General features: G+C 36.5%; 1 protein-coding gene across 7 annotated transcripts in view; it reads right to left on the bottom strand.

The window, feature by feature from the left end:
- Nucleotides 1-341: 341 nt before the first annotated feature.
- Nucleotides 342-16,236, bottom strand: part of norpA (no receptor potential A) — a 64,605-nt gene continuing 48,710 nt past the window's right edge. For 3 of the 7 annotated variants that reach the window (XM_086836144.1, XM_086836145.1, XM_086836143.1), the window contains 11 exons: nt 13,750-13,896; nt 12,640-12,719; nt 9,112-9,348; nt 8,878-9,044; nt 8,505-8,809; nt 7,711-7,875; nt 7,277-7,643; nt 5,951-7,214; nt 5,723-5,879; nt 5,571-5,660; nt 342-4,191 (listed from right to left, as the gene is read on the bottom strand). In XM_086836144.1, the coding sequence (XP_086692270.1) occupies nt 4,123-4,191; nt 5,571-5,660; nt 5,723-5,879; nt 5,951-7,214; nt 7,277-7,643; nt 7,711-7,875; nt 8,505-8,809; nt 8,878-9,044; nt 9,112-9,348; nt 12,640-12,719; nt 13,750-13,896 (3,048 nt within the window). In that variant the 3' untranslated portion in view covers nt 342-4,122. Of the gene's footprint in view, nt 4,192-5,570; nt 5,661-5,722; nt 5,880-5,950; nt 7,215-7,276; nt 7,644-7,710; nt 7,876-8,504; nt 8,810-8,877; nt 9,045-9,111; nt 9,349-12,187; nt 12,720-13,749; nt 13,897-16,236 lie in introns of all 7 variants that reach the window. The other 4 variants (XM_086836141.1, XM_086836142.1, XM_020949509.2 and 1 more) reach the window with 2 other exon arrangements.

The following is a 16,236-nucleotide window of genomic DNA, read 5'->3' as shown; positions in this document are numbered from 1 at the left end:
ATATATATATACATATATATATATATATAAATATATATAATAATGCATAGTGCGGTAGGAGGAGTAGGTGGCTGCTCTATAACAATAATGTTTTTTCTAGCCGGCTTTTTTACTGGTTTTTCGTTTTCTTCATTAAAGCTAAACTAATTTTTACAAGGTTCGAATTGTCGTCGTGCTTTGAGGGGGGGGACTTGTCCATTATTTTCTTTTTACTTTAATCATTAAGTATGCATAATTGCCCAAAACTTAATCTTAATTCATTACTTAATTGCCCTTTGAGGAGGGAGCTTTGTGAACAAAAGAAATATGTAAATATATTTTGTGGAAAGGGGAAAACAAGATTAGATGCGGAATAGAATTTATTGCAATTGAATTTATATACGCTCTGTGTGGCGCAATTATAATCATAATTTAAGGATACTCATAATAGTGTAATATATATAGTATAGTATATAATCATAAGTTCATACGCAGCATTATTTAATATAAGTTAATTTCTTCGCTCCGCTCCGACTGTTTAGTTTTGGTTCCTTCCATCCACCTGTCCATCCGTCCGTCCATCTGTCCGTCCATCCATCCATCGTGCGACCTCATTAAACTAAAACATTATGTGTTTCTCGTAATCATTACTTATACAGCAGGTGGTTGTTCTGCGTAATACGTAGCACGTAATACGTAATCAATAGATACGATACGTTAGAGAGTAGATACATTTAGATAACGCCTATATCTCATTATCCAGCGGGGTTTTTTTTACTTTTTTTTTGTTAGCTCTCTCACAGAACTACAAACTAGATCAATGTGGCCCCTAGTGTGGGTTTTGCTTCATCGTCATGCATTTATCCTGTAACAGTTTCGCTCTAGCGCTTCATCTCCCTATAAAGACTACAACTTATTTAGATCCCAAGACAACAACAAAAATATTAAACAATTAAAAAAAAAATTCAACAAAATTGACACGTTTTCTACGTGAGGCTAGGCACAATACCTGACAATTAGGCAGCGAATCAAGGTTTCTAAAAGAATAATCATTCAACGATTTTTTATAGATTTAAGTGTCGGTCTCTGATGAGAGACATTTTAAAATTACACAAAATAAAGAAAATATTTAAAATTTAAATTCATGAAACAAATTTCATTAAGTTTATGATATTTATACTGGTCAAAAGTAGTATTTAAAAATTGTATTTAGTTGTACTGTCGCCATCTGTCGGAACTTCTGATTTATGTGGATCCTGTGTACAGGACATGCCTTGACATGACTGTGAATTCTTGTTCCTTTACTTTTTTTCTCTTTTACTTGCTCTTTTTTTGAGCTTTTCCCCCGAGAAAGTTTTGCTGCTAATTGCCAGGATGTGCATGCCGAGTGTGTGCCAGAATTGAGGGCTTTTTGACTAAGAGGCTAGGCCTCTATCTAATGTATACATTATACATGCGAATAAATAAATTAGTTCCTCTTAGATTTCAGTTAGACGATTTTTCTTTTAGGTTTTCTTTTCTCTTCATTGTTTTTTTGTTTTTGGTTAACATTGGGATTGGCACATTATATTACATATCATACAAAGCTTCGCATTCGTTCCTTTTCTCTTCCTAACCGCATCATCCTGTTATCCTTTTTTTCACTTCTAACGGAAAGAGCTAACCAAAGACCAGTGTTGGCTAAGGCGAAAGTATTGGGGGGACACTGAACTAGAGCTAAAGCACGGCATCAAAAAAGAGGATTTCGTTTCGTTTCGTGTCGGTTTGGGTTGTTCGTTTAAAGTTCGTGTAATAAAATGTAACCGCTTATCACATTCATAGAACTTGATCAATTCTCTAAATACATCATATAGTCGTATGCATAGGTTAAATATAGTACATAATTTGGTACATTTACCTTGTAAGAGTTAACTAAATGTTTTCGTTTCCTTAATAGCACAGTGTAAACGCTTCGTCTTTGATTAATAGGGCACATTCTTTGAGTTTTAAAATTTAAATTCAATTTAAAAACGGAAATTAAACAAAGGTTCTCAACATTTTCCGACCTTCTTTTTGCCTTTCCGCTCTTCTTTTGACCTCATTTTAGTTTGTATTTTATCGTTTTTGTTTTAAATTATACTTTTATTTTTGGATTTTAATTGGTATTTGGTTTTAAATTTTTCTTCATGTTTGTTCTTTGCAACAACTACAATACATGCAAACAGCAATTTTTGGAGTGCAACATAAACAGGTCTGACGATTCGAAACAGAATCTATCTTAAGTTCTTGCTTGTATCGCTTAATTGTCGGTATATATATATTCACTAGATCTATGTATGTATGTAAGTAGTAGGTTCTTTCGGGTGTGTAGGTTCGTCTCCTCCGTGTGTTTGTATCTCATTTATTTGGCTACTTTATTCGGGGGTTTGTAAAAAATAGTTATCAGAAAAAGTGTAACATTTGTAATGTTAGGATAGTTCGTTCGATTCTCAAATACTTTTCACATAAATCATAAATCATATTCGTATCCGTATAGTGTCCGTTTTGTCCAAGTATGAGAGAGAGAGTGTGTGTGTGTGTTGCCGGTAGGGGTGTTTCATTGTTTTAATTACACATTTAATACTTGGGTTTTTTCAGTTTTATAACATTTACTTTATAAACTATTTTGCATCGTCTCAATGACCTGTGAATGCTGTGGGATTTCCTGAAGCTTTTCCAGCTTCCTCTCTAGGTTTTATTGAATTTATTTTTTTGTTTTATCATTTCTTTTATTTATTATTATTTCTTTCTTTGCAAAATAAATGCTCTTGATTTTTGTATCTTTCTCTGAAGGAAAAAAAAAACTAAACAAAACAACAACACTGCCTCTCAGGATATAGACTAGACTAGACTATATATATCCCGTTTATACATTTTTCGATCTTCTTTTTGTCTGAGAGTTTTGTGTGGTTACATTTTGTGGGTTCCTTCTGGGTTAGTTACTCGGAATTACTGGCATTACTTTGGTTAATGTTAGTTGTTTTTTTTTTAATTCGCTAAGCTATTAGGTGGAGAATCGGAAACTCATGTAAGTAGTTCACTTGAAACGTACAATTATATGTATTCTGGGACAGAATGAGTGAATAAGTGTGTACATGTTGATGGTGTGTTATGTTTGTGGGATGCAGGCAAGGGCTAGTTGTTGATTAAAACATTTCACTTTGAAAGCTAAATAAAATAAACAGAAAATACCTTAATGTATACGAAAAGAAACCTGTTGAAATTTTAGCATTTAAATTTTTTTTTTTTTTTGTCACAAAAGCCCCGGTTATTTACAAAGTTTTTGTAATAAAACAATAAATACTAATGACAAATATTTAATTTAAATTTGCTAAAGCTTTGTGTCAGGTTCCTTTTCGTTTATATATTAAGGTTTCAGAGTTCTATTTATTTATATTTGCATGGCAACTGTGAAACATTTTATTTCCAACTGGCCCTACCCAGTTATACAGCTCTGAAACGCACTGTTTTTTTAGTTTTACATTCTTTTTTGTGGTCTAAACTTATCGGTGTACCGTTATTGTGTTGTTAGCACAAAAATACCTATCAAGATTTTTTGGTATTCTTCATTGCCTTTTAATATAATTAATTTTTTTTGTTTCTTTTTTCGTTTTTGTTTTCCAAAATAAATTAAAAGGGGCGAGGGGGGGGGGGGGGGGATTGATTCGAGAGGGATAAAATATACTCTTTACGAGCTTCGCCTTCGTCTGCATAAAATATATACCTTAACATCATTCAATCATCTTAACTCATCTTTAACGCGATCATCGCGCAGAATCTTAAATAAATATAAAGCACAAAGTGTTGACTTTCCAGTTGGTTTTTCGACTTCTAGTTGATAAGTTAGATACATATATGCCTTTGAGGGCATATATATACACATAAATATAATGTATATATATAAGTAAAGTTAATCCTTTTGAAGATGTGTGTAAGTGTGTGTCTGTGAGAAGTGTATGGGGTTTAGCATCTTCAATCTTAATTAAATTTCCCAAAACATCATTGCTGCGATGATGTTTCTTTTTCTTTTTCATATATATATTTTTGGTATGTCGCGGTGCTCTCCTCATTTTGTAATGGTTTGTGGTTTGATTACTCGAACCTTTGATCGATTTAATGTCGATCTTAGGCATAAAACTCCGTTTTTCCTTGCGTCTTATAGGCCTCCTCCTCGATTTTGTACATGTCCATAAGCTATTTTTTTTTTTTTATTTTTTTTTTTTGAAGCGTTGATGGTGACAGCGGGCGGGCAGCGTGATAAACAAAATACAAAACATAGTTTTTTTGTTTTTGCAAAAGTAAACAAATTTGTTTCGTGTGTGAGAAATGGATGTGTGTGTGGGAAAGAGAGAAATAGAGAGAGAGAGAGAGAGAAAGAGCAAGAGAAAAGAGAATTTTCGTTAAGTTTTTCTTGGTTATTTTTTTATGGAATTTAAAAAAAAAAAATATTTTTTGTTTTAGGTTAGGGCGGGCGACACAGCAAACGATAAATGACAAGGCGTTATATTTGGGTGGGGGCGTGGCAAATCGAGGGTGAAAGAGATAAACAGATACAAAGAGACAGAGATACATAGAGACAGAGAGAAAGAGACACACAGAGAGAGATAGAGAGAGGGAGAGCTATGAAGTAGTTTTTCGATAGTTGAGCTGCGAGCTTGGATTCTCTAGGTTAAAACAGAAGTCGAGTCAAGATCTTAACTATATATATAAATATAGTAGAATATATATAACACCTAGGGCAGGAAGATGGGACACAAAGGATCAGGGTTCAATATCAAAGTGGAGTAGAGGCCAGAGACACAGTGCACACATAGAACTTAAGCACAGAAAAGCAAATTAAATATAAACTATAAATTCTGATGAGGTTCAGTGTGGAAATACAAGAGTGAAAATACATAATTATTAATAAATATGAAGTATTTCACATAATGTAAGTAAATTCCACACTGAAAATGAAGGAAAATAAAAAAAAATCGGGCTGGGAGAGAGCACACAAGTGAGTTGTGAATCAAAATGAACATGTACCAATAAATATATATATATATTAATATATAATACATATATAAGGAAGTAGTAGTAGATAATTACATCTTAGCAGTTAGTGTGAAAGATTAGCAGCTACTTGACTGATCGATTACTTTCAGGTTAGTACGGATGGGTTCGGTTAGGTTGGGTTTTTTTTCGTTTTGTGATTGGTTATGTGGTTATTGTTTTATCAGTTATTAGTTATCGAAAGATGCATTCCCAGTCGAAAGACCCTCTCTGTCGCTCTCGCTCTCACACTCTCTCTTACTCTTTCTCTCTGTCTGGCACTATATATATATAAATATCAATCGCTTGGGAGATGCATTTCTTCGCTTTGGTTTATATAGTTTCAATTTCAATTTCAGTTGTTGTTTGCTTTCATTTCTGGTTTCAGTTATTGGTTATAAGTTATAAGTTATAGTTTATATCGGGGTTTTATCGTTTACGGTTTATCGCCCTCTAGCTCTCTATACAGGTGTGGCTGTTGTCTAAAGTACAGTCTCAATACTGGTTATAGTGTCGGTCTGCGGCCGAGTTTCGTTCAGTACCTTTTGCACATCGGTACTGAATTCCTCGATCTGCTTCGAATGCGCCAGCTTCAGTTTCTCCATGGCGCGTCCCTGCTTGACGCCGATTTGCTGTACAAAAAAATGAGAGTATTTAATTAACTAATTATTTAATTGGGATTACTTGAACCCACCTTCTTTTCCTCCATGAAGCGTTTGACATTGTTCTGACGCTTCTCGCGCAGCCGCCGATCCTTTTCGTTCTTGGTCTTTAGCGTCTTGTCGTTCTGCACTTCCTTGGCGGTATCCGCCGAGGTCTTGGCCTGCTTGGCATTCAGATCCTTGACATCCCTGCAGTAGAAAAGAAATTATAAGATGAATTATCATAATTTTCCTAGAGTATCCCCTGTGATATCTCTCACCTAGCATGACGATCCTCGAGCTGCTTTATCTGCGCCGCCTGCACTGTGAGCATGAGAGCCTTCATGGCATCCTGCGAGTCCTGGACATGCTGTCGGAGCATATCCCACTCCTCCTTGCGGTGGCGGGCAATCATATCGGTCCACTGTTTGGTCTGATCATTGATGGCATTCTTGATATTGGCATCATTCCGTATATCATCCTTGCTCTTGCCCTTGATCAGCTTATCGATGGCCGCATTCTGGGTCTTTTGCACCGAGGTACGCTCCTTGGCATGCTTCTTGCGTAGAGTATCCAGCTCCTTGATTTGCTTCTTCCCCACCTTCTGGAAGCCCTTCTCCTGGCGCAACGACTCCAAGGTGACCGGCTCAAAGACCAACGGTGGCTCCTTTTTCTCTTCCTCCTTGGCCTTGCCGGCATCTCGAGCGGCTCCACCGCTCTGCTCCTCAATGCCCAATGCCTTCATCTGTTCGTTTTGCTGCTTGGCAGCACCAGCAAATCCACGCGGATCCGACAGCATGGCCATAAAGTCCTCGAAGCCATCGGGCACATAGATCTTCAGTTCGATGTTCACGAACAGCATGGGCAATGACATGGGGAAATTGGCTTCGGTACGCAGTGACACATGCCGATAGCCCGCTTGCAGGCCATCCAGCGGCAGAATTCGCTGACCAATCATCTTGCCGCTTTCCTCATAAACGCCAAACCGCAGCACAGCCAAATCCGGCAGCACCACCTTACGGAACACGAAGGCATCCTCGTTGTACACCGGATTCAGTCCGTTATTGGGCACCAATCGTGTGCGGAATTCCTTTTTCACCGTGTCCGAGGGGAGACCGAACATGTCTACCTCAACGTAGGTGCCCACCTTCTTGTCCGACAAGAATTGGCCGGCTATCACCTTCACGGAGCACTGGGCAGCAATTACACCGTCTACGGGTGCATCGGCAAAAGGATCAAAGTCTTTGTCCGCTCGTCGCATAAAGTCCGGCTTCAGCAGGTAACCACAGCCGCCATTGTACTCGAATTTGCCCTGATTAAGTTGCATCGGTAGATCGGAGGATTGGAAGTTTAGAGAGACCATCTGGCAGCCGGCATTCCAGAACACTTGCGGCATATAGTTCGAGGAATCAGCACGCGTGCCCTTGGGATAAATGCGTGACATTTGACGCTTGTTGTAATTGACAAATTCGATGGAGCTCTGCTTTAAATAGTTCATGCCCGCCGATTCCGCGAATGAGGACATGTTGTGGGCAATGTTTTTCTCTGTAAAGGAAGTATAGGTTAATATTATTCATTGATCTATTCCTGAGATGTAGACCCCTTACCGATTGCCTTGTCAAAGCCCTGAAATTTAATGGGCTGCGCATAATTGACCATGGATGAAAGCCACGGATGGACATTGGTGGTGGAACCACTATAATTGGCAGCAGCGGCCTCTGCCTCGGCCCCACCACCGCCCTCGGCGGCACCTTCGGTGGCAGCTGCAGCCTCTGGTGCTGGTGCAGGAGCAGCTGCTGCCTCTGGCGGCTTGCCGGCACTTGCATCCTCCTCGGGATCATCGTCCGTCTTCAGTTCACCCTTGAGCCACAACTCCAGCTCGACTTTCTCCACCTCTGGCTTCATGCGTTTGTTCTTGATGAGAATTTTACGCTTAAGCTTACATGGTGGCGGCAAAGGTAGTCCCGGATCCAGCTAATAGGGTGTAATTGGAAAGAGTTAGTGGATTTATATATTTATATATATTTATAGGTGTCTTTACCGGATGATCCGAAAGCGGCTCCTTTAGCAGCAAATCGCCAAAGAAGTCATCACAGTATTTGGCCAGTTTGTATTGCTGGGCGCGATTGCAATGATTCTCAAAGGACAGTATCACCGGATATTCCGAGGATACAAAGGCGCAGTCCGCTATCGCTTGGATGCAGTCCTGTAAGTTGTAAAATTATTAAATATTAATATGTAACTAAACTCTACGATTAGGTTAAATAAATAGATTTTAAATTAAAAGGTTTTAGCTTTAATAATTAATTTTCAACTGCATGACAAAGCCTGTTTCTATTCTGGTAATTAAAGTTTACGTGCTGGAAATTACTCCCTATAGCCACTAACTAAAGCTAATTTGTATCTAATTTGTTTAGGCACCATAAAAAAGTATTACCAAATGGCCATTAAACCTTAGATGCACACCACTGATTATTTCTGTATTCATTTGTCAATTAAGATTGTTAACTTTACATGTAATTAAATGTGAAATATCTATTTTAATTCAATTTCAAGTATTATTCGGGGTTATAGAAAGGTTTAACTGCATTTTGAATTGGAAAAAAATGATAAAAATCAAGGTTATTTAATATTAAATCATATTTTAGGCTTTGGAAATGAATTAGAAACATTTAAATGAAGATAAAATAGGTTTAGTTGGAGTTTATATTGGGAATTATTTATAGAAATGAAGGTTATTTAATATTAAATCATATTTCAAGCTTCCGAAATCAATTCAAAACAGTTGTTACAAATTCCTACACACTTTCTTTAATATTTTAAATCTTTACTCACCTTAAAGAGAATTTCCGTGCAGTAGGCATGACCGTGGGTAACAATGGGCTCCTCATCCTCACCCTTGCCATTCCAGCAATCCAGCTCCACACATCGACAGCCAGCGAGTAGAGTTTGACGGTACATTTCCACAGAGCTCTTGCCACCGATCTGACGACCGGACAAGTAGGTATTATGCGAACTATTAATGTAGTAATGGGCCAACGGCTGATCCATCTCCATGTAGAAATCCAGTCGATCCAAGAATACAGGGGCATTCTCATCGGACATTAAATAGCGCTTAAAACCATCCAGCGAAAGTTGCACTATAACAATAATATATAATTATAATCAATAATATAATATTTTAAGGATTTATTATATGTCAACCCACCGCTCTTTTTCTTCTCCTCATCCAGTTCATAGTCATTGATGATCTCCGTGCAGCGCTTCTCCTCATAAAGTGGATAAAGAATTTCATTCATTCGCGGATCACGTTGTTTGTCATTCATGAACTGAATGAATTGCTCCAGACTTATGAAATCCTGTTTGCCCTTGGTGCTGTAAGTTTATTTGTAATTTTAAATTTAGGAGAATATTTGATTATTATTAAATCAATTCAACTCACATGGATGTAAATAGCTCCTCGATGTCATTGCGGGGACACACCTTGTGGTATAGGGCATAGAACTTGTCAAAGGTAAACTGCTCTTTGGTCATTGTGGCATTCTTGTCATCCGGCAGGCCAGCATCCTTAATGCAAGTGTATACCAGCTTTTCCGTTTTGCCAGAGGCAAAGGTCTTGGCCAGCGTTTTAACTGGAATTTTGCCGCTTTTTTCAACGCAGTAACTCAATCGCATCCAACTAGGGTTTTTTATATATTTTTTTACAAGAGAAGGAGGGTCAGGGTCAGTAATTACATTTCATTTGTTTATTTCTACGAAGTTCTGTGAAGGTTTTTCACTTGTACGAGTGGGAGTTTTGGGATGAAATGCAATTAAAATGGAAATGACAAGCAATAACAAGTGCAAGCATATAAACAAATATCTTGGAATTATTAAAAAAAAAAAAAAATAAACAAGTTAAGTCACATACCTGGTTGATGAGTTGATAGTTGTTAGTTACAAATACATTACAACTATATACTAAAATACATATAACAAATGCAATATAAGATGTGCAACGCTCAGGCTTTGAACAACAATTTTCTTCCTGATGCAATTAAAGCAAACAATTTAGTTACATATATATATATATATAGGCAACTTATTCTATACAAATTCTTAGATTTATATTATACAAAATATTACTACAAATTAATACATACTTAAATAATATTGTACATTAGTATAAATACATTTTAATACATTTTTTTTCCGATTTTCCACCTTTCTAGCTTTTGGCTTGATTTAAATTGAAATAATAATTTGGTAGCCATGAAAATTGATTGAAAAATAAATACTATTTACTTGCAGTCTCCCCACCTCAAGTCACATCTTAATGTCCGTTTAGTGGACTAAGCTGAATGGTTGAGATTCGGTAATCGAATTCAATATTGATTAGCAATCAAGTTCAGGCTGATCCATTAGACAGATGATTAACGACCAGACCTCATAACTAATTGAATCAACAGAGAGAGAGAGAGGGTGAGAGAGATTTACATGGCCAACTGACCACTACACATAGAGGGGGAATCCCAAATCTATTTCCCAAGTCTATATCCTGACTGCTACAAATTGCACACTTTTTGGCCGCTCAAGTTCCGGGTCAAGTAATTGCGGCCGCTGCCGTTGAATGACGCATAAATAATGCAATCAGAAACAAATTGCAAACTAGGACGACGACTAATTTACAATACAAACATGCAACATGCCCCACCTGTGTGCCACGCCTTTTAACACTAACTCCTACACTGCTCCTGCAACACTCTTGCTCCTGCTACTGCTACTCCTCCCTTATTTGGCCAAGGTGTTGCCACCAATGGTGGTTAACACGGTGGTTCGTTGAATGCACTTTGCTACTTTTCATCATCGAACCCCCTAGAGGACCACCAAATGTTAGGACACTGAGAGAAAGAGTTTTATAATAAGATTGAACAAAAACTCTTAAGTGACCATTAGTTTTTCAGAGAAATTAATTAAAATCCTTGTTAATTTCAATTTCCCTTATTTTCGTACACTTTCTTTGGTTCAGTGTAGATGTGCAGGGTTGTGTGATCTCCACCCAGGACATGGATTGGAGAGTGTTCACCGCAGGCAAACGCATATCCAATGAACCACAGTTCAGTTACCGCCTTTCATCATTGTCCTTCCAATCCCTCCAGGACACCGAGAGGCACCTTTAGGAATCGTGGTCATCATCAGACATTTAACCCATTGAATGCATTCGTTTCGAGGCAAACTTTTTGGACGGTTTAACCCAGTTCTCAATGACCAATTTATACCCATTCCGTGGCAACGCCCGACGATGGTTCAAAAGCGGAAGCCCAAAACAAAATTAAGTTAAATGTAGGCCAAAGAAAAAAAGGGTTGGGTTTGGTGTGTGGAAAAAATATATACATAAATGTATAAACATTTAAAGAAGTATCAATTGCAATTGGACATTTGATAAATATTAGTAGAAAATAATAAATAATAATAATTATAATGGATATACAAATAATGATATTTGTGCTGTTTATGTTAATAACATATTAATTTTGCAGAAATTTCTGAACCCATTTACTTAATGTCAGCTTAAATTCCTTGTTTAAGTTATGACATCCTTCCTCGGACCCCTTTTGCTATTGATATTTTCCCCCATTTCACGGTGGGAAAAAGAACAGCAGCCCAACCCAGAACACTTTCCCGGAAAATGCAAATAATATGAATTTATTTTAAGCTAAAAGTGGACCATGGAGAAGGAATAGGAGGACTAGAGAGTCGAGTATTTGGCTAAGGATCGAATTGCGGACTTTGGAGTTCCCGGAATTGCGTAATCGCCAATCAGGAAATTAATAAACAAGTCAGAATGCGAATAATTGACCCGAAAGTCCAAACAGACAATGTGGCTTAAATGTAAACGGATGGAATTTCAGGGGAAAGGAAGTGCAGTGGTAACAATGGTTTCCTAGTAATCACAAAACTTGCATTTCCCCGAACAGAAATTCAATATAGTTAAGACCTTTAATTAAAAGCAAACTTGGCAGGAATTTCATTATGTAATTAATTTGAAGAAGTATGGACTTACCTTAAAATAAGTACGGAACTTGGTCTACTTAGAACTAAGCCCTTTAAGCAAGGTGTTCTACTTAAAGACACTCTTGTGTTTTAGGTAGAATGGTTTCTAGAATGATTTACTATGGAAATGGAATTTTTTAAGACAACATTTCTTGCCCCTTGGTAATACTTCAATTATCCCTTAGTGCCATAGCTGCATAGCATTACCAATTTACATGTTAATTTAGCTTTTGAAGCTTAACATTTAATAACACGTTTACGTAATATATATTATTTATCTAGCATAACCAAGTATGTCCTCAGCTAATTCCAAAATCTATACCTCGAGTGTCATAGCGGCATAATGAGTATATTTAACTACACAAACTACACTTCCTGTTTCCTGTATCTTAAGCCCAATTAAAGGTGTCTGATGCTTCCTTTATATGTGTCATGAAATGGACTAATTTACAGTGGGGTCCTTTTCGGCAAGGACTCCTACTTACTGCTTCATCAGATTGGTGCGAGGACACACATTCGTGGCTCGATTGTTATGCGTGATTTGACGCAACATCTTTTGCCAGCTCTGTGCGAGCGAGATGGTTATGTACAGTTAGATAAAGACAGAGATTTATATATATATATAAAAAGAGAGAGAGAAATGGCAACAATAATAACAAGAACAAAGAGAAAGAAGAACGTGTTGAAGAAGAAACAGCATGCAGAATACAGAGAGAAAGAAGAGAGAACGGAACGGAACAATCGATGCAATTATGTACACACAGTGTAATCGAGTGAGGTGCAGCAAGTGGAATTAATGCGGCGAAGGCGAAGGCGAAGGGATGAAGGGGAACAGGGGACAGGGGACACTGGTTACAGGACCCCTGACAAATGTATGAAGGATGTGAAGAGGACAAGTTGTGACATGAATGTACGGGGTGGAAACACGCCCACTTACTGTTTCCGTAGACACATCATGGGGCAGATATTGTTCGCTTTGACATTATGCGTTATTTTTCGTATGCCATCTAGCCAGATCTAAAAGTAGAGGGATATTTACGATAGGAGAAACGATACGTGTGTGAGTGTGTGTCTTTGCACAAGCCATTTCTATTTGTTTCAGTGTATTACGAACTTGGAGTGGACCTTGCTTATGTTGATAATTGCAAACTAAGAGTTATAAATTAGGGAAATATAACACCCTAAAGAACAGATTCGAATTCTGAAGTTTCTAAAGATTCTTAAAAAAGAAAATTGTATATTATCTTATCTTTTTTGGTAAAAAAAACTTTGTCGAACAATATAATATTCTTAAAAAAATATTGATATATTGCTATAATAATTTTAGTTAGAAGCTCTAAACCCTGTGAAGGAGTCCTATCCGACCCTATAAACCATATATATTCTTGATCAGCATCAACATGCAAATCTTTCTAGCTACTTTGAGCAAAAAAAAAAAAAAATTCCAAAAATGTTCAATTTAAAAAAAAAAAGGGAAGGGGTTAAAATCGTTAAAATTTTCAAAAATTTGAATTTAATAAAATTTTAACCCGAGTATGCAGATTTATTAACCTATCAAAAACTAATAGATTTCCGAATTAAAATTATAGAATTTTTGGCTGATTTTCGAGATTTTTAATCTTTGATTAGTCGAATAAAATTGTCATATCAAAATATTATAAATATATTAAGCTTATAATCAATTTCCGATTTGAACCTATAATGCAAATGCAAACTGCAAGAGCATATTAATTTGGGCTTGCCTAAGTTAGTTTCCTTGTTTTTCCTTTTGTTTGTAACCTTATGACCCCATGGCGTATGAGTGATATTTACATTACTCATACGCAGTGTTGACAATATGCAACTATTTTTCATAGATTTCCCTAGGTATAAAAGGTCCACCCGACTGTTTTTAAGGTAAGTTAGAGATCAGCTTTGGAAGCAATTGTATGTATTACGTATGTGAGGAAATGTATAGACTAAGGATAATGAGGCATATTACTCCTTTGATCAGTGCTTTCCAATCACTTTAAATTATAGTAAAGAAAAAGCTTTAACTTGGACTTACCTTAGCTGTTGCCGCATCTGGACAAATAACATGATGATATGTTATATTGATATAGTCCGTGTTCGAACAGATCGTTAGGGATCGTTTATCCAGTTCAGGGATGTTGGTTCCATTCTTTTTGGTCACCTTATCGAGTATCTTTGGATCCTGTAATTAAATATATATAAAAAGGTAATTATTCTGACTGCATTTTGCAACGGCTACGGGGTGCCTATCTCAATCACAATCCCCCTGAATCAGTATCTGTATCAGCTTTAGGGGCAACATTAATCTCCAGTCGCATCATTAATCAAGGCTGGGGAGCAGCCCGAAAAATACATTGCACAAGGAACATTTATCAACATTTGTGCAGCATTCGCGAAGCCAAGTATATATATATATTATAGATATATCTATATTTTCATTCTATTTTTGTTGTTTGGGTTCAGCAGTAATTTAATGTTGTACATTTTTGGAGAAAAGTAAATATGTACAACTATTAACTAAAGGATATGAATTTATTTATTTAAGATAAAGGGAGTAAGTTTTAAAATATAAAATAAAGATTACATATCTTTTAAAATGCAAGGCAGTGAAGGAGTCATCTCCGACCATATATAATTTATATATTCTTGAGCAGCATCAACAGTTTCTACGCAAACAAGTAACTAAGGTCAATAAGTGACTATGACCAGCAAATAACTATGATCAGTAATTAACTATAAGCAGTATATGCAGTCAGAACAGAAAGTAACTAAGAGAGGTAACTAACTCGGCACAGTACATATCTACGACCACTAAGTAACTATGATCAGCAAGTATCTATGCCCAGTAAGTATGTATGATCAGTAATTAATTATGAATACTAGTAAACAATGACTTGCAACTTTTGTAACACAACACATTTCTGAGACTTGGCCGGCAGCAGCCACTTCGTTCCGGGGATGTTAAAACTAGTTGGGAATCATATGATCATGAGATTTGTTTTGGAACAAATTAAAGAGCAAGCTATTTGAATGAAACTATGTAGTTATTCGAAAATATCATTTTACTAGTGTATAAATCTGAGCATGGCGAATCGGTGGAATATATATATCTATATATACATCTGATATAGGAAATATCGGACGGTTTATAGAACTATGATCATTAAGTTACTCTGAACACCAAGTTTCTATGACAAGTAAGTCTCTATGACCAGTAAGTAACTCTGAACAGCAAGCATCTATGACTAGTAAGTATGTTTGACCAGTAATTAACTTTGAACACTAATAAACAATGACTTGCAACTTTTGTAACACAACACATTTCTGAGACTTGGCCGGCAGGAGCCACTTCGTTCCGGGGATGTTAAAACTAGTTGGGAATCATATGATCATGAGATTTGTTTTGGAACAAATTAAAGAGCAAGCTATTTGAATGAAATTACGGAGTTATTCGACAATATCATTTTACTAGTGTATAGGTCTGAGCATGGCGAATCGGTGGAATATATGTATATATCTATATATACATCTGATATAGGAACAATCGGACGATTTATAGAACTATGATCAGTACTTAACTCTGAACAGCAAGTACATATCTATGACAAGTAAGTAACTATGACTAGTAACTCTGAACAGCAAGTATCTATGACTAGTAAGTATCTATGACCAGTAAGTAACTCTGAACAGCAAGTATCTATGACTAGTAAGTATGTTTGACCAGTAATTAACTTTGAACACTAATAAACAATGACTTGCAACTTTTGTAACACAACACATTTTTGAGACCTGGCCGGCAGCAATCACTTCGTTCCGGGGATGTTAAAACCAGTTGGGAATCATATGATCATGAGATTTGTTTTGGAACAAACTTAATAGGAAGCAATTTGAATGAAACTATGGAGTTATTTTTCTATATAATTTTACAAGTATATAAGTCGGAGCATGGCGAATCGGTGGACTATAATATACATATATATACATATCTGACAAAGGAACAATCGAACGATTTATAGAACTATGATCAGTATGTAACTATGATCAGTAAGTAACTCTGAACAGCAAGTATCTATGACCAGTATGTAACTATGATCAGTAAGTATCAATGAACATTAAGTAACTATAATCAGTAAGTACCTATGACCAGTAAGAAGATATGACCAGTAAGTATCTCTGAACAGCAAGAATCTATGACCAGTAAGTAGCTATGACCAGCAATTATATACGATCAGTAATAAACTTTGAATACCAGTAAACAATGACTTGCAACTTTTGTAACACAACACATTTCTGAGACCTGGCCGGCAGGTCAGTTCGTTCCGGGGATGTAAGAACCAGTTAGGAATCATATGATAATGAGATTTGTTTTGGAACAAATTCAAAAGCAGCAATTGAATATTTGAATGAGGAGTGGAGTAATTCATCTATATAATTTTTCTAATATATAAGTCGGTCATGGTGAAGCGGTGGATTATACAGATATATATATATAGCTGCCATGGGAACGATCGGAAAATTTTAA

Source organism: Drosophila serrata, unplaced genomic scaffold (assembly GCF_035046125.1).
Source record: "Drosophila serrata isolate PLE 108 unplaced genomic scaffold, ASM3504612v1 contig_276, whole genome shotgun sequence".
NCBI classification, from domain to species: domain Eukaryota; kingdom Metazoa; phylum Arthropoda; class Insecta; order Diptera; family Drosophilidae; genus Drosophila; species Drosophila serrata.
Note: the sequence above shows the minus strand (reverse complement) of the source record. Positions and strands in the feature narration are given on the sequence as shown.